The sequence below is a fragment of the Brachycentrus maculatus genome, unplaced genomic scaffold, assembly GCF_059751285.1.
Source record: "Brachycentrus maculatus isolate JH-2025_06_01 unplaced genomic scaffold, ASM5975128v1 h1tg000102l, whole genome shotgun sequence".
NCBI classification, from domain to species: Eukaryota; Metazoa; Arthropoda; class Insecta; order Trichoptera; family Brachycentridae; genus Brachycentrus; species Brachycentrus maculatus.
The window spans coordinates 2,276,510-2,291,407 of record NW_028280856.1 but is presented as its reverse complement, the minus strand read 5'-3'; the positions used below and the strand labels follow the sequence as shown (position 1 = coordinate 2,291,407).

The 14,898-nt window shown below is 29.9% G+C and overlaps 1 protein-coding gene across 1 annotated transcript; it reads right to left on the bottom strand.

Annotated features, from left to right (window-relative positions):
* Nucleotides 1-647: 647 nt before the first annotated feature.
* Nucleotides 648-14,344, bottom strand: Osi12 (DUF1676 domain-containing protein Osi12). Its single transcript, XM_088258721.1, has 3 exons — nt 13,924-14,344; nt 13,363-13,490; nt 648-824 (listed from the first exon to the last, which is right to left on the bottom strand). Exons 1-3 carry the CDS (start codon nt 14,342-14,344, stop codon nt 648-650), a joined length of 726 nt encoding a protein of 241 aa, XP_088114847.1.
* Between the last annotated feature and the right edge of the window lie 554 nt (nt 14,345-14,898).

The following is a 14,898-nucleotide window of genomic DNA, read 5'->3' as shown; positions in this document are numbered from 1 at the left end:
AATTTGATAGAGTACTCTATACACATATACTATTATATCTGCCTACGTGGTGTAATGGTCAGCACGCTTGGCTACCGTAATGGAGGTCCCGGTTTGTTTCCCAAAGAGGTGGGGGTGGAAATAAATATTAGTGATTTTACACTCTAATATATATAACCCTGGACTGGTTCCTGAAGCGCAGGGCTAAGCATCTTGCTTTCATGTGAGAAACGATCAAAATAACACTGCGCCTATATGATGTAGTGCCCTACGCACCATTTCATGATAATAAACGTAAGTAGTTGTTTATATATTGTGTTGTTTTCTTATGTATGAAAAATATTTGAAACTGTTCGGGATTTTTTTCTAACTGTCCGTAAAACCGTCGTATGTTAATGTATTTCTGAAAAAATAGTTTTTTAAACTATCAGAAATATAAATGCAAAAAAAATATAAATAGTAAAAATCTCGATCTTATACCTGGTTATTTTTTCTCTCAATCATCTATTTGATTCTCGAATATAAAAACTGAAAAAGATTTCAGGATAACTGAAATAGTCACTTAAAAAGTGAACGAGGAGTTTTATATAAGTAGTATGGAATCATCACGCGTTTCTCAACCTTACGCTAGGTTACTACTAAATCTATATCGTTTTAAAGCTAGGTTTCTATTTAGGCAGGTACGAGCTGTAGGCAAGTTTCTGTGCATCGGCCTGGGCGATACTCCTTCTGTCCCAACCCCCCGAGCCGCCACCACCCCCTGAACTCCATCCATGGGACTCATGCTGGTTCTTCTGCGCGATCAGCTTCTTGATGGCGATGATACCGGAAAGCAAGAGAGCGATCTGCAAGGAAAGAAAAAAATGATGATTTGGGGAATTTACAACATTTTAAGTGTGTCCAAATACTTGTTCACAGAATCTGGATTATCTCCAATTACAGGAGTTATTTTCATATTATTTTTTGACATCTCATCAAAAATGAAGAAGAATATGGAAGTCTGGGCATTTGCGGGGCTGACGACCGTCACAGGTTTCAAGAACAAGGTTTCTAAATTGGTTTATATATTTAAGAACTTCCAAGAATTTGAGTAGTGTGGTTATCAATAATGGGTAGAATTGGTGAATGTTACATGTGTGTAAAGTAATCATTTAAACCAGCCTATGACGGTCGTCAGCCCCGTCAATGCCCAGACTTCCATATTCTTCTTCATCTTTGATGAGATGTCAAAAAATAATATTTGTGGAATTAATTAATTTTGTGGAATGACGGGTTGATTATTTGAAAAATTTTACTTTTGCACAATACCACTTATTTAATTTTATTTCATTTATTGATTCGGCAGTCACTTTGTGGTAAAATCTACCTATTTTAAATTTAAGTTTTACTTAGTAAATACCACTCTTTATTATATTAAAAGTCGTATTTACTAAGTAAATTTTTAATAAAAAGTGAAGTTTTATTTCATTACACACTGGTTTCGAAAACTACAGATGTTTTCATCATACCGTACTAAAGGTCCCGTACGGTATGATGAAAATATTTATTATGTTAAGTTGAAATATTTTTTTCTTATATAAAGTACAGGACTGATAACCTTTCTTTAATTTATTTTAAGATAAAGATTGCACTGTTTTTTAACGATGCAGTGCCCTATGCACAAATAACCCTGCACTAAGGGTAATATGTGCATAGGGCACTGCATCTAAAGCGCAGGGCTGACAACCTTTTGCTAATACATTTAAGGATCAAAATTACACTGTTTCTGAACGAGCAGTGCCCTATGTACAATTGGGTGCGGATAAGAGTTAGAATAATAATATGTATGTGTTTAAATTTTGCAATGTATAAAGGTTTGTTATATTTTGAATCTTAACATCCCTATAATATACTAGTGTGTGAATATTTAAAAATAAGTACAAGTTTCTTGAATGTTTTCCGCAGATACTTTGTGGCACATTTTATAAACTTTATAAAATAATTAACTTTGTTTTCACCACTTTTTTTACTAATACAATTCAACCTACTGGTTTCGACAATACCTTGTCATCATCAGGGTTTAGTTTAAATCAAAAACATTAAAATACTCTCACCAAAAACTTCCACACACTCCATAAAAATCCTAAGTGTTATAATTTGAAAAAAATAACATTTAGGAATATTTTAATGTTTTTAATTTAAAATAAACCCTGATAATGACAAGGTTTTGTCGAAACCAGTAAGTTGAATTGTATAAATAAAAAAGTGGTGAAAACAAAGTTAATTAATTTTATAAAGTTTTAAAAAGTAAATTAATTTATGATTCTCAGTAAAATTAAACAATAGTCAGTTATGCTTTTAAATATGAGAGCAGATAGTTAATACTAAAAAAGGTAAGTTAATGTAAATATCTGGGCTGTTGGCTTAGTAACGAGTGCGATTATTCCCAAGAGATCAAAATCAGGATGGAGATGGCGAGAAATTACTTATTATTTGAAGTTGACCTCCTTAGTTATAGAAACTTCAACCTCAATCTGCGCATGAGAATTGTACCATGGCATCGAAAACTGGACCCTCACCCAAGCTAGCATAAAATATTAGAAGATTCTAAATGTGGTGTTATACAAGAATTGCTGAAATATTTTGGGTTCAGGAAATATTTAACGAAGATATTTCGACGCATGGGTAAGAAAAGAACTGATGGACACTATTTAGAAAAGAAAACTTTAGAAGTTCGTATATTGGTATGACCTCCACAAAATTCAAAACAAGAATCAGGGAACATGAATTATGTTTGAGAAATAATAGTTTTTTGGAATTCGCTAACCATTTATTAGATAATGATCACAAATTTAAACATAATAACGTGGAAATCCTAAAAATAATTAATACGAAAAGCCATAAACTGCAACATTATGAAACAAAAGAAATTCATAAAAATATAAATAACAATAAACCCATAATTAACAAAATGACAAAAACAAAAGCCCCCCCTATTGTCTATGTTTCCACTGATAAGAAATAATAAAAAAATTAAATTTAATTAATAAATAAAAATAAGAAACAGCTACTACCCCCTCTTCAACCTTCAAAGTCCTAAGGACCCAACTCTAAAATTTTAAATTAGCTTTACACACGGTGTTTGAAAATGATGCGGAATGCATCGAAACACGTGTCACAGTAGATTTTAAGAAAATGTGGTATTTACGAAGTAAAACATTAATTAAAAAAAGCTTAAGCTCTTTTGTCTGCCTCCGTAGTGTAATGGTCAGCACGCTCGGTTAACGTTCTGTAGGTCCCGGGTTCGATTCTCAGGGGGGTTCAAATAAATATAAGTGATTTTCCACTGTAATATTTATTCAATATTACCCTAGACTGGTACCTGAAGCGGAGGGCTGATCACCTTTCCTTCATGTGTAAAAACGATCAAGATAACACTGCGTTATATGACGCAGTGCCCTATGCACCATTTGGGTGCGGATAAGGGTTTTATTATTATTATTAAGCTCTTAGTCATTTCCTGAGGATAGATGAATAAAAACAATACTTACTGCATTACGAGTATAAGGTAAAGTATAAAGCTAATGTGGCAAAGAAAGAAGACTTATATCTTGGATGATAGTGGTCCCACTGTAGTACCAAGTCACTGTTCGGAAAGAGTGAAGACAAAGTGAACATTTCCTTAATTTTTTTGCAAGTTTCAGCGTGAATCTAATTAATTTAAATGCCCGTTTGGCTACCGTGCTCGATGTCTTTAGTTCGATTTCAGGGGGGTCAAAATAAATTTTAAGTATTTTCTCTATTTATTTCATATCACCCTGGTAACTAAAGGGAACAACTAATACAGGGAGCATAGAACTGATCACGTTACTGCATCGATAAAATAAAATCCTCTATACACTATTAAGGGCAGAAAACGGTGAGTAGTTTATTTAAAATATACGTGTGTATCCAAGTACTCGTGTAATATCTGATATTAATAAAAATTTAAGAATAAATTTGAATTAAATATCATAAGTTTACATATTCCTTCTAGCCCTAAATACGTTATTCCTTCTAGCCCTCATCCACACCCAATAATGCATAAGGCACTACATCGTATCGACTCAGTTTTATCTTGATCACTAATTACATAAAGGTAAGGTGATCTGTTTTCAGCTACAAGTATGAGTCAAAAGTGATGTTGAATAAATGTAAAAGTGTATTGTCCTTTTTGTAACCCCCCTGGGAATCAAAACCGAGACTTCTGGCTTGGTAGCCAACCAGGTTAACTATTACACTACAAAAGCGGACAATATTTAACTTAAATTAATAAAATAATTTATTTACTATCATATAAATGAACTGCTCTATTTGTTATGAAGGCGAGCAATAATTTAATAATTTAGGTAAATCAACGTCGAACTATGCTTGTTGAAGTTTAGTTCTTTTTACCATAAAATATTTACTAAAAAAAGCAAAAAGTAGTATCGACATCTAAAACTAGACTAGTCAAATAAATAAACACAAATTGCAGGAAGAACAATCCAAATTGATTCATTCGTAGAAATCTAAATTGTTAATTAAAAATTGCGGTTTAGGAATGTCGTGGTCAAGAGAACAATATAAATTTGTTTAGCGTTTGTTTAACCTAAAAAAAACACTCAAGTTTTGTCGCGTACTGTGCCAACCAAATACACATAATTGGAGTTTTTTAAAAATATATATATTCAGCAACAGAGAAGCAATGATGTAAGTTTTACTGGGTAAAACTTATTCAATTTGTGTTATAAGCGTAAGTAAACATTCCATTAATATGGATATAACGGTAAAATGTTTATACGAATTTTAATTTCCTATATGACTAGAATATTTAATAGACTTTTAAATTCTTTTAACACAAATGGGAATTACTTTAGGTAACATTTTTTTATTTAATTTTATCTTTTTATTTTTTAACATCACATCAAAGATGAAGAAGAATATGAAAGTCTGGGCATTAACGGGGCTGACGACCGTCATAGGCTGGTTTAAGTGATCACTTTACACACGTGTAACATTCACCAATTCTACCCATTATTGACAACCACACTACTCAAATTCTTGGAAGTTCTATATATATATGAACCAATTTAGAAACCTTGAATCACTAGAACTTCACAAGAGACATCTATTGGTGAGATGTGAGTGATTACTTTAGGTAATGTGGTTCAACAACGAACAACATTCTAGATAACGTTTTTAATTATTTTTTTAGTTAAATGCCTAAATTTACTGTTTTATTTTCTATTTTTGATACTATATTTTTAATATGTTTTTTTTTTAATTTTTAATGTAGGACTCGAACATAATAAATTAACAAATAATTAGGTCCGTACTCGGTAGGTGAAGTTTACTAAATGTTGAAATCTATTGTGACACGTGTTTCGATGCATTCCGCATCATTATCAAACACCGGATGTGAAGGTTAGTATAAATTTTTAAGTTACGCCCTGGTGACGTTGAAAATGAGGGAAAAGTGTAGAACTTTCACTCGAATTACACTAAAGGGATAAAAGTTTACAACGATAACTAAATACATATTTGTATTTGTTTTCAATTGAATTCACTAAATTTTAACCATAAATTTCACCTAAAATGTTTCGTAATATGCTCCAAATTAAGATATATTGTCCATTTTTCCTAATTTTCCAAGTTACCTGACCTGACAACTTTCACTTATATGAAAAAGTCGATCATCCCAAGTTTTTCTGGTTCTTTTTCTTCTTCTGTTTTCATCTTTTATTGTGGACATTTTACTTTTATTATGTAAATATAATAAAAATTAACGCTTTATTTATTTTATGTATTAATTTTAAATCAAACACAGATTTTTTGAGTCTACTAAGTTGTATTTTATTAACAAAAAACACATAAAAAATTATATTGTGACAATTGTTTCGCCTTGTTAGGGCATTATCAAACGAATGTTGATTTAAAATTAATACATAAATTAAAATGGAATTCTACAAATTAAACGCCAAGTCAATAAATAAATGCTTTATTTATTACTAACAAAATTCTATATTTGTATTGGGTATATTGTAATGTATAAAAGTAAATATTTTTATTCATTAAGGTATATGAATCTTGTTCCATAAATTCATAAAAAAAAAACAATTTTTAAAAAATTTCTAAGTTTTTTCAATGGATAAAGCTTAACACGTTAATGAGAAAAACAATGTACCTTATTAAGGTGTATTTTTCCCAAATTTAAGTATAATTGACCTGCAGTTATGACCTCGTTCATGAGGTAGTGCTAAATCACAAATGATTGGATCAAATTACTAATAACTGAACATCATACTGATTGCTCTAAGTCGTGACTGGAGAAAGTAAGAAAAGCTTCGAGGGTCATCATATATAAAAATAAGCACGGATTGACAGCGTGGGACCTTTAAACTTCTATTCAAATAAGCCCCGGGCCATTTTGTGTATCACCTAACACGAATATTTTGTCCATATGATCCTCGATCTACCTTGGCAATGAAATGGCGGACATTGATTAGATTTTAAAGGCGGAACTTGGTACGTGAATGGCGCGTTTTGAATGTCAAGAGGTTATTTTTTTTACCACAGTATTTTTGTGTATCTCCATCACAAGTACAATTTTTTTAACGTTTGTACAAAATGGTGTCAAATACTGATGGGTCAAATTTTTATACTCGTATCGAAGTATTTGTTTGTTATGATAAATGGATTTTTTGGACTACAAGCTTGTTTTTATCATTATATAGTGATAAAAATAAGCTTGGTGAATGTTACTCGTTTACCCACGAGTAACATTCACCAATTCTACCCATTATTGACAACCACACTACTATAATTCTTGGAAGCTCTATATATATGAACCAATTATGATACCTTGTTCTTGAATCACTAGAACTTCACTTGAGACATCTATTGGTGAGACGAAAATAAGCTTTTTATTGAGCAGAAACTCTTTTATTAGTTTGCGAGGTCCGAATCCTGGTTTATAATCACATACATGAGAAACGCCATAAAATACCATTTTCATTCCAAATCTAGATTATCTCCAGTTACAAGAGTTATTTATCATATTATTTTTTGACATCTCGTCAAAGATGAGATATTATGAGAAATAACTCCTATAATTGGAGAAAATCCAGATTTGTGAACAAGTATTTGGACACACTCAAAATGTTGTACATAATATTATATTGCATTGATAAAAAAAAAGCCTTTTATCTCATATAAACCCAGTTGGCCATCGCAATATTCGGTTATATGAAGACGTCTTATAAAGCTTAAAATAACATTAATCACTTACCTAAATTCGTGTCTGGGATTATTCACGTCTAAAATTATGCAGGTAATAAGTACTAATAATCATAATTAAAATAAGTTACTTGCAAAAAAATATACACAAAATAAAAAAAAAACCTGACTCGATTGTAAAAATCAGGTCATTCTTATTAAGGTCATAATTGAAGCTTTTTTCGATTAGTTTTTACCGTATTTCTTTTAAGTTGGATAATTTTTTCCATAATATCTCTATATGAAAAAAACATAATTGTCCATTTTCTTAAATCACATAAATTTATACACCAATTGCATTGAAATTTTGATTAAACGTTGGATTTGAACTAAACCACAGCAGTGCGTTATGGGTTACAGCTTGTTTAAAAAAAAAACACATTATAAAAGTAATAAACAAATTCCAAGTATTAGGATAAAGTATTTCTTAAAGGGATAGTTCTTAATTTTGAGATCACAGCCCTTTAATATATTTGAAAAAGACTAGAAAAAGTAGTAAACATATTAACTCCGCAACATGTTTTATTAAAAGGTTACAAGAAAAAGGTTAAAACGTTTTTTAACATGCTTTTCAATACTTGGTACTAATAACGTAATAAAATATAATTTATATATACATATATATATATATATATATATATATATATATATATATATAAATATATATATGTATATATTTATATATATATATATATATATATATATATATATATATATATATATATATATATATATATATATATATATATATATATATATGTATATATATATATATATATATATATATATATATATATATATATATATATATATATATATATATATATATATATATATATATATATATATAAATATATATATATATATAAACATATATATATATATATATATATATATATATATATATATATATATATGTATATGTTTTTAATTTTTTTATTTCACACTGCTTTCATCTTATTTCGTTATTTTCTATATTTCGTTATCACATATTGGTTGAACGAAAGCATACTTATTTGCAATAACTAAATTTTATTTTGTTAAAAAAAAGGATTAAAAAATATTGACACCAAAGCTGTAGAAACTTCGTTTGCTTTTATCGTTATGTATTTTTTTTTATAAAATATATAAATTCAAAAAATACAATCTATTTGGTATCAATTATAACAAATATTTTTGAAACACAGAGTATTTGCAGTTTTCTTTCGAAACTAATCATATGCATATTTACATTGAAAAAAAAATCTAATAGTTGTGTCGTTTTATACAGACAAAGTCAAACTAAGTGAAAAACAAACACATTTATGGCAGGCGCCGTGGCGTAGTTGGGTAGACGCTCGACTGCGAAACTGGCGTCGCGGGTTCGATTCAAGAAATGCAAAATGAATTCAAGAAAGATTTATTTTCAATTGTTCTATGTTTGTGATTTATTTTTCACATTTACCTTCCCTATTCTTTTTTTTCTACCTTCAGACAAGCATCTAAAATAGAATCGTTGCTGGTTATTTTAAAAAAATATATATTTTGTTCTACTATTAACATTTTTTATCAAACTTTAATTTACAATGAAAATTACTAAATATAAAATGCCCACGCAAAATATTTAAGTCCAATAGTTGACGTTATCCAAATAACACAGTTAAACGTTTAAATTTCACATGGAATTCCAGCCTTAGTTTCAAATTAATCTCAATCTCATACCGATGAAGTTGTTGTAACATATCGCTCACTTCTTTCAAGAACGTCATAAATCAAAAATTGACAATTTTAAGTTATGCATGTTTTCAGAATTCTCATAAAATGGTCTATATCCCAGCAAAAGAGGCATATTTTTAACTTAATATTTACTCGCTACAGGGCAGAAAGTGTTGTTTTTACATTTTGAAGAAAGGGTATTGTTGAATTTTTTTTTTTTAAATATACTAAATATTTTTCAAATGGAGGAAAAACCTTCAAGTTTTACCTAAAAAGACCTGTTGTACAGTAAAAAGTTCAATAAGTGTCTTGATATTTATTTTTAAAACATTGTATTATATTTTTAAACTATATAAACGTTCTCCTGAAAAATCAAGTATTTTGATTTATGACGTTCTTGAAAGGAGTGAGCTATATGTGTTGTAAAATTCGAATAAAAGAATGTCCCAAAATATTCATGAACTAGTAAACGCCACATGGAAAACATCAAGTTTAGAACATAATGCATGTATGTCATGCAATATATCCATTTGGCACACTGGTATACTAATTTAGTATAACAGTAGCTCTTACAATGTTATAACTTCTCCCACATAATATAATACGACGTAATTGCTTCACACATCATATGTAGCTTTAGACGCACAATTACACATACGCCAATTTCCATTAGTACCGATATGATTAATAATATACATTCATGATGTGTAATATAAAACATCAAAGTAATTATAGACGTTTGCATTTTAAAAATATTTTTCTGATCGATGTTATTGAAATTTGGCTGAATCAGACCTTGTCAAATTATATTTAGATGGTTGCGTATGCGTTTAAAAATTTTGAATCGCGATATTTAAAAACGTTTTCTTATGATTTCTGAACAATTGACAAATATGTATTGTTTTTTGACATCTCAAAATAGACGAAGAAGAATAAGGAAGTCTGAGCATTTACAGGGCTTACAACCGTCGTAGTCTGTTTTTAGTGATCCATTTATGCTCGTGAAACATTCACCAATTCTACACATGATTGACGACCACACTACTAATAGTAAAATAAAATATAAAAAAAATGAAAAAATAACTAGCAATTGGAGATAATCCAGATTTGTGAATAAGTTTTTGGACAAACCAGAAATGTTGTAAAGATATGAATTCTTCAAATTCATATTTATGCCATACCTCAGACAAATGTGCAGCAAAACGATGTATGATAGATATTCGAATAGTGAAATAAGTAAAAATGCAAATCTGGGATAAGCATTATTGATAAAATAAATAAAAAGTGTGCTGAGATAGTTTTGACTTATGGATCGAATGAGCGAGTTAATAACCGTAAAAAATATGAGTCAAATGTAGTTGCAAATAGGAGCAGAAGAACACCGAGAAAAACTTGACCAAGTATTTCAAATATTTAAAGTAGTAAGGTTAGGAGTCAGAATAATCGGCGGGTATGTATAAGAAGAGGAGAAAAATGTGTGCAATGACAGAGGAGTGTTTCGTTCTTTTACCTCTGCTTCTCTTGCGTGGAAGCGGTTAAGAGGTAAATAATTTTATGTGGATAACTATAAAGACTTTTTATGAGTATTTTCCACGTCATATATTTTATGCGAAGCCTCATTAGTACTAGGTCATAGGCAGTACCCAGTGATTAGCCTTTTTTCACACGAATGTACATACAGTAAGTACCACATCGGAAATTAATGATTGCTCTTAGCTTTGTGGAACTCCAATGAAATGGGGTTATTATATTTATAATGTAATTGTATCGTACCGTTATAGATTATAGATATATTTTAATTTAGATATATGAATATAACATTAATCCAATCAATAATTTTTTTAGATATTGATTAATTTTTAATTTGTGTTTTTTAAAACAATTCTTTGTCTAGATATGGAAATCTTTTCCAAATTTTTTTAACATGACAAACTAATAAAAAGTATGGAATTGAAAAAAAACTAAGTAGGTGCATTCAATTGTAAAACTCCATAAATGTTTAACCTAATAAAATAACAGAACGTATTAAAATCATTTGTAATAAATAATATGACGTATCAAAGATTATACTCCGTTTTAAAAATAAAGGAAAAATGGAGTAATTTAAATTCCATTTCAAGTTATAAAGAGTTTCTGCTCAATAAAAAGCTTCTTTTCATCTCACCAATAGATGTCTCTAGCGAAGTTCTAGTGATTCAAGAACAATGTTTGAAAATTGGTTCATATAAATAGAACTTCCAAGAATTTGAGTAGTGTGGTTGTCAATAATGGGTAGAATTGGTGTGTAAATTGATCACTTAAACCAGCCTCTGACGGTCGTCAGCCCCGTAAACGCCCAGACTTCCATATTCAGCTTTATCTTTGATGAAATGTCAAAAAATTATATAAAAGAAAAATGTTGAAAATATTTTTAATTCATAAAATTCTTGGTAATTCTTTCTTCTTTAACGTTTAAAAATACTAATATGTGTGAAATAATATGGATCATTTTGGAAACAGATCAATACAGAGTGTTCAATTCTCTAATGAAAGTAAATTAGAGCCTTTGAGAACGTAAAGCCATATTTTTGTTTTGAATTGATCTCCGTATCGGTTCTCAAGCTAAAGCTTTACAAATTGAAAGAAAGTTATCTGGGCTAATTTCAATACATCTTCTTTAACTTGAAAGGGGTCCAGTAACAAACGAAAAGTACCTCTTTTCACTCTCAGTAATTCATTTAAATATTTTTGTGTGTATCTTATGATTGATTTTTAATAAGTGACCTGAATGAGTTTATGAAAGGGAATGGTTTAACTTTTTGTCAATAGCTTTTCCTTTTAATTGGTAATCATTAAATAGAGAAATTAAAATATAAAATCTTTTATTCAAATGTTTCATGTTTTGAGAAAAGGCTGTTTAAAAGTAAAAAAGAAAATTTTGAATGATTGTAATACGACAAAGATTTTTTTCTGGATGAGGAAAAACAGTATTGATATTTCACACAGTGAGAAATACGTTTATGATTTTCTACTTCGACCCTAATCTGAACAAACTTATAGCATTTGTTGGTTCGTGGTCCCGTGGTTAGTGTCGCGGACTCTTAAGTCAGAGTTTCTGGGTTCAAACCTTCTCTACCACAATTTGATACATACAATATTTCCAACAATGAGCTGCTTAGGCTCACAGAAATAGTATGAAATTGAAATATTTGTATTAGTAAAAAAAAACACAAACATTTCTCTTGATTTAAAAATAATTCAAGGGTCCTAGATGTACTCATCAATATTAATTTTAAATAAATATTAAAGATAAAAAATCTTGTATTTATTTTAATAAACAATAATTTTACCTCTTTAAATGTTTAAAGAAATGTTGTGTTCCTTCCAGTTTTTTCAAAAACTTATATGTATGTATATTTTTTATCTAGACGATCAACTTCACTATAATCACGTTTAGAATATGCCTGATAGGCATTGAAATCTTATTATCATTTGTACTTGATTTCATCGCAAATGAAAGAGTTAAACTGTGTTTATAAATTTACAGTTATTTATAATTAAGTATTACTGTATGATGCATGCTTGCATTGTACTGATTCACTTGAATAGTTAGGTAAGTAGAGTATAAATCATTTAGTATATATAATATTAATACCGGAAATATATCAAAAGGTAAAACGATAAGGATTCAAAGTGCTAGAGCAACGTTAGTTACAGTTGAATGCATCTCGAATAATCCATGAATATTTTCAATCTTCGTTTTTCCTATTTTTTTATTTGTTTTAGATTTATTGTCATAGTTGTGATTTGTAAGTTTAGTAAATTTTGTAAAAAAAAGGTTTATAAAATCGATGGTCTGTACCCGTTGGTACATAGAAAAAATCATAAAATTGAAGAAAATTGGAAAATACATCGTTAATTTCATAAAAGTAATGTAGTCCTTCGTCCAAGATACTCACTTTTACTGGGAATTGATCACATAAGGAAATGATCGTTTTAATTGAATAGTCTAAATAATTGAAACATTAATTTGATTTATTTTAAAAATATCATTATAATTAACTTCTTGTTGACTTTATAGACAAATAGTGTCAAAATGTCCAATTCATTAATAATAAATGTTTCAAATTAATGTCGAATTATTTATACCACGTAGTAAACTCGTTAATATTTCACCATTATACAAAAAATGCTCTTCATATTTGAATGACAACCTTATCTATACCCGAAGGCGCATAGGGGATCATACGAGTATGTGTTTTAGTGGTTGGTAATCGCGTGAATATGATTATCAGGCTAGCCTATCAAAAACAATTTTTAACCCCCTTTGATCAACAACCCCCTTTGTAATCAACAATGTTAAATTATGTGATTTGTTGAGTTAAAATATTTTTGACTAACATTAGTAAGATTTTAAAGTGATGCTTATCTTACCTTAGCGGTGATAAGAGCCTTTCCTGCTAACATAAAGAGACCGGCAATAGCCATAGGCACCATGGCGGCCATCTTCATTGCGAATCCCATTCCCATCATTCCCATCATTTTCTTCATCTTTCCACGACCTATAAAACACCATTAAAGGGATAAATATGTGAATTTTTAATTAATCAATTTTTCAATATTATGTTATTAATTTATTTTGACTATGAAAAAAATGTAAATAAAGTTAAAAGGTTTCATCAATTTGAATTAAATTACCTTAATTAATAAATTAAAAATAAATATTTATGTAAATTTTGTTTGTAAGATGATATTGTTTTTGGGTATTTTGTTAAAAATGTAATAATAATATTTAAATCATGGGTAAATAGAAAATAAATATTTTTTAAAATTGTTAGGAATCTGCAAAATGTTTTATGTTTTTTCTAAAATGTAGTACTGAAATATTCCAAATTGAGTAAAATTCCATGTGAAAAGGTGTTTTTAAAATAATCTTGATTATTATGTACACATTAATGTGCTTATATTAACAATAAATTTAAACATATAAAGTACCTTCTTCTAAACCGCGTCCTAGTTCTTCCGAATTCATCTTTGGGAAATTTATTTGAATGGTCCTCGAATTGAAGAAAGCGATGATCCTGTTCATCAACATGCTACTGAGAGCTTCGTCCCTCTCCTCCAGTCCTCTCGGCAGAGAGCTTTCAAGTTCGTTGTCCGTAACAGCCTTCACGTCCATTTCAGACGATTTAACAACATAGAGACCTTCCCCAATAGGCAGCTTTTCGATCTTCGAAAGCCTGTCGATAAAGTTGATGGCTTTCTTCTTGAGGCACGGGGTGAATCCTCCAACTGACTTGTGGCACTCATCGTACACCCTTAAAACTGTCCTGAAGCCAGCGGATGTGGTGTCCTCGGATACTTCAGCGGAAGTGGCTATGAGCATGAACGCTAAGCACGCCGCCCTTAACAACATTTTCCGATACATTTTTTCAGTTGTTGCTGAAATCGGGTTGCGATCGCGCGTTGATGTTTAGTTCCTAGCAGCAGACGCGACCGTTTAACTCCCGGCAATAATCACAAGTGTTTAGCGGAAGCTTATTCACGGCCGTGGATTTACTTTCGCGGGAGGCTCTATCGGAGGGTGATCGTTGGAGCGAGACTTGAATAAGACTGTCGGACGAGGTGGTTCTGGGGAATATTTATACTTAAGCGTGGTCGATTTGAGGTTTGGCGAAATAAGATGTAGGCTCTGTAACAGTTTCGCTGCATGTATGATGAGAGAGAGAGAAAGGGGAATAGACCCGTGAGAGATATGAGATGCAGTCAACCTTTTTGTAAGGTAGGTCAATAGCGTTTGTTTATATCATTATCTTTTCTAGCACTTGTGCGTGTTTTTTTAAAAAAAGTTGCATTCAGATTTTTCCAAAGCAAATATTTAACAAATATTAATTATTTTAAAATCAAGATCGCAATAATTGGATGAAATATTTGAATGTGAATCTAATTCACACAATCTCAGTTGGAATA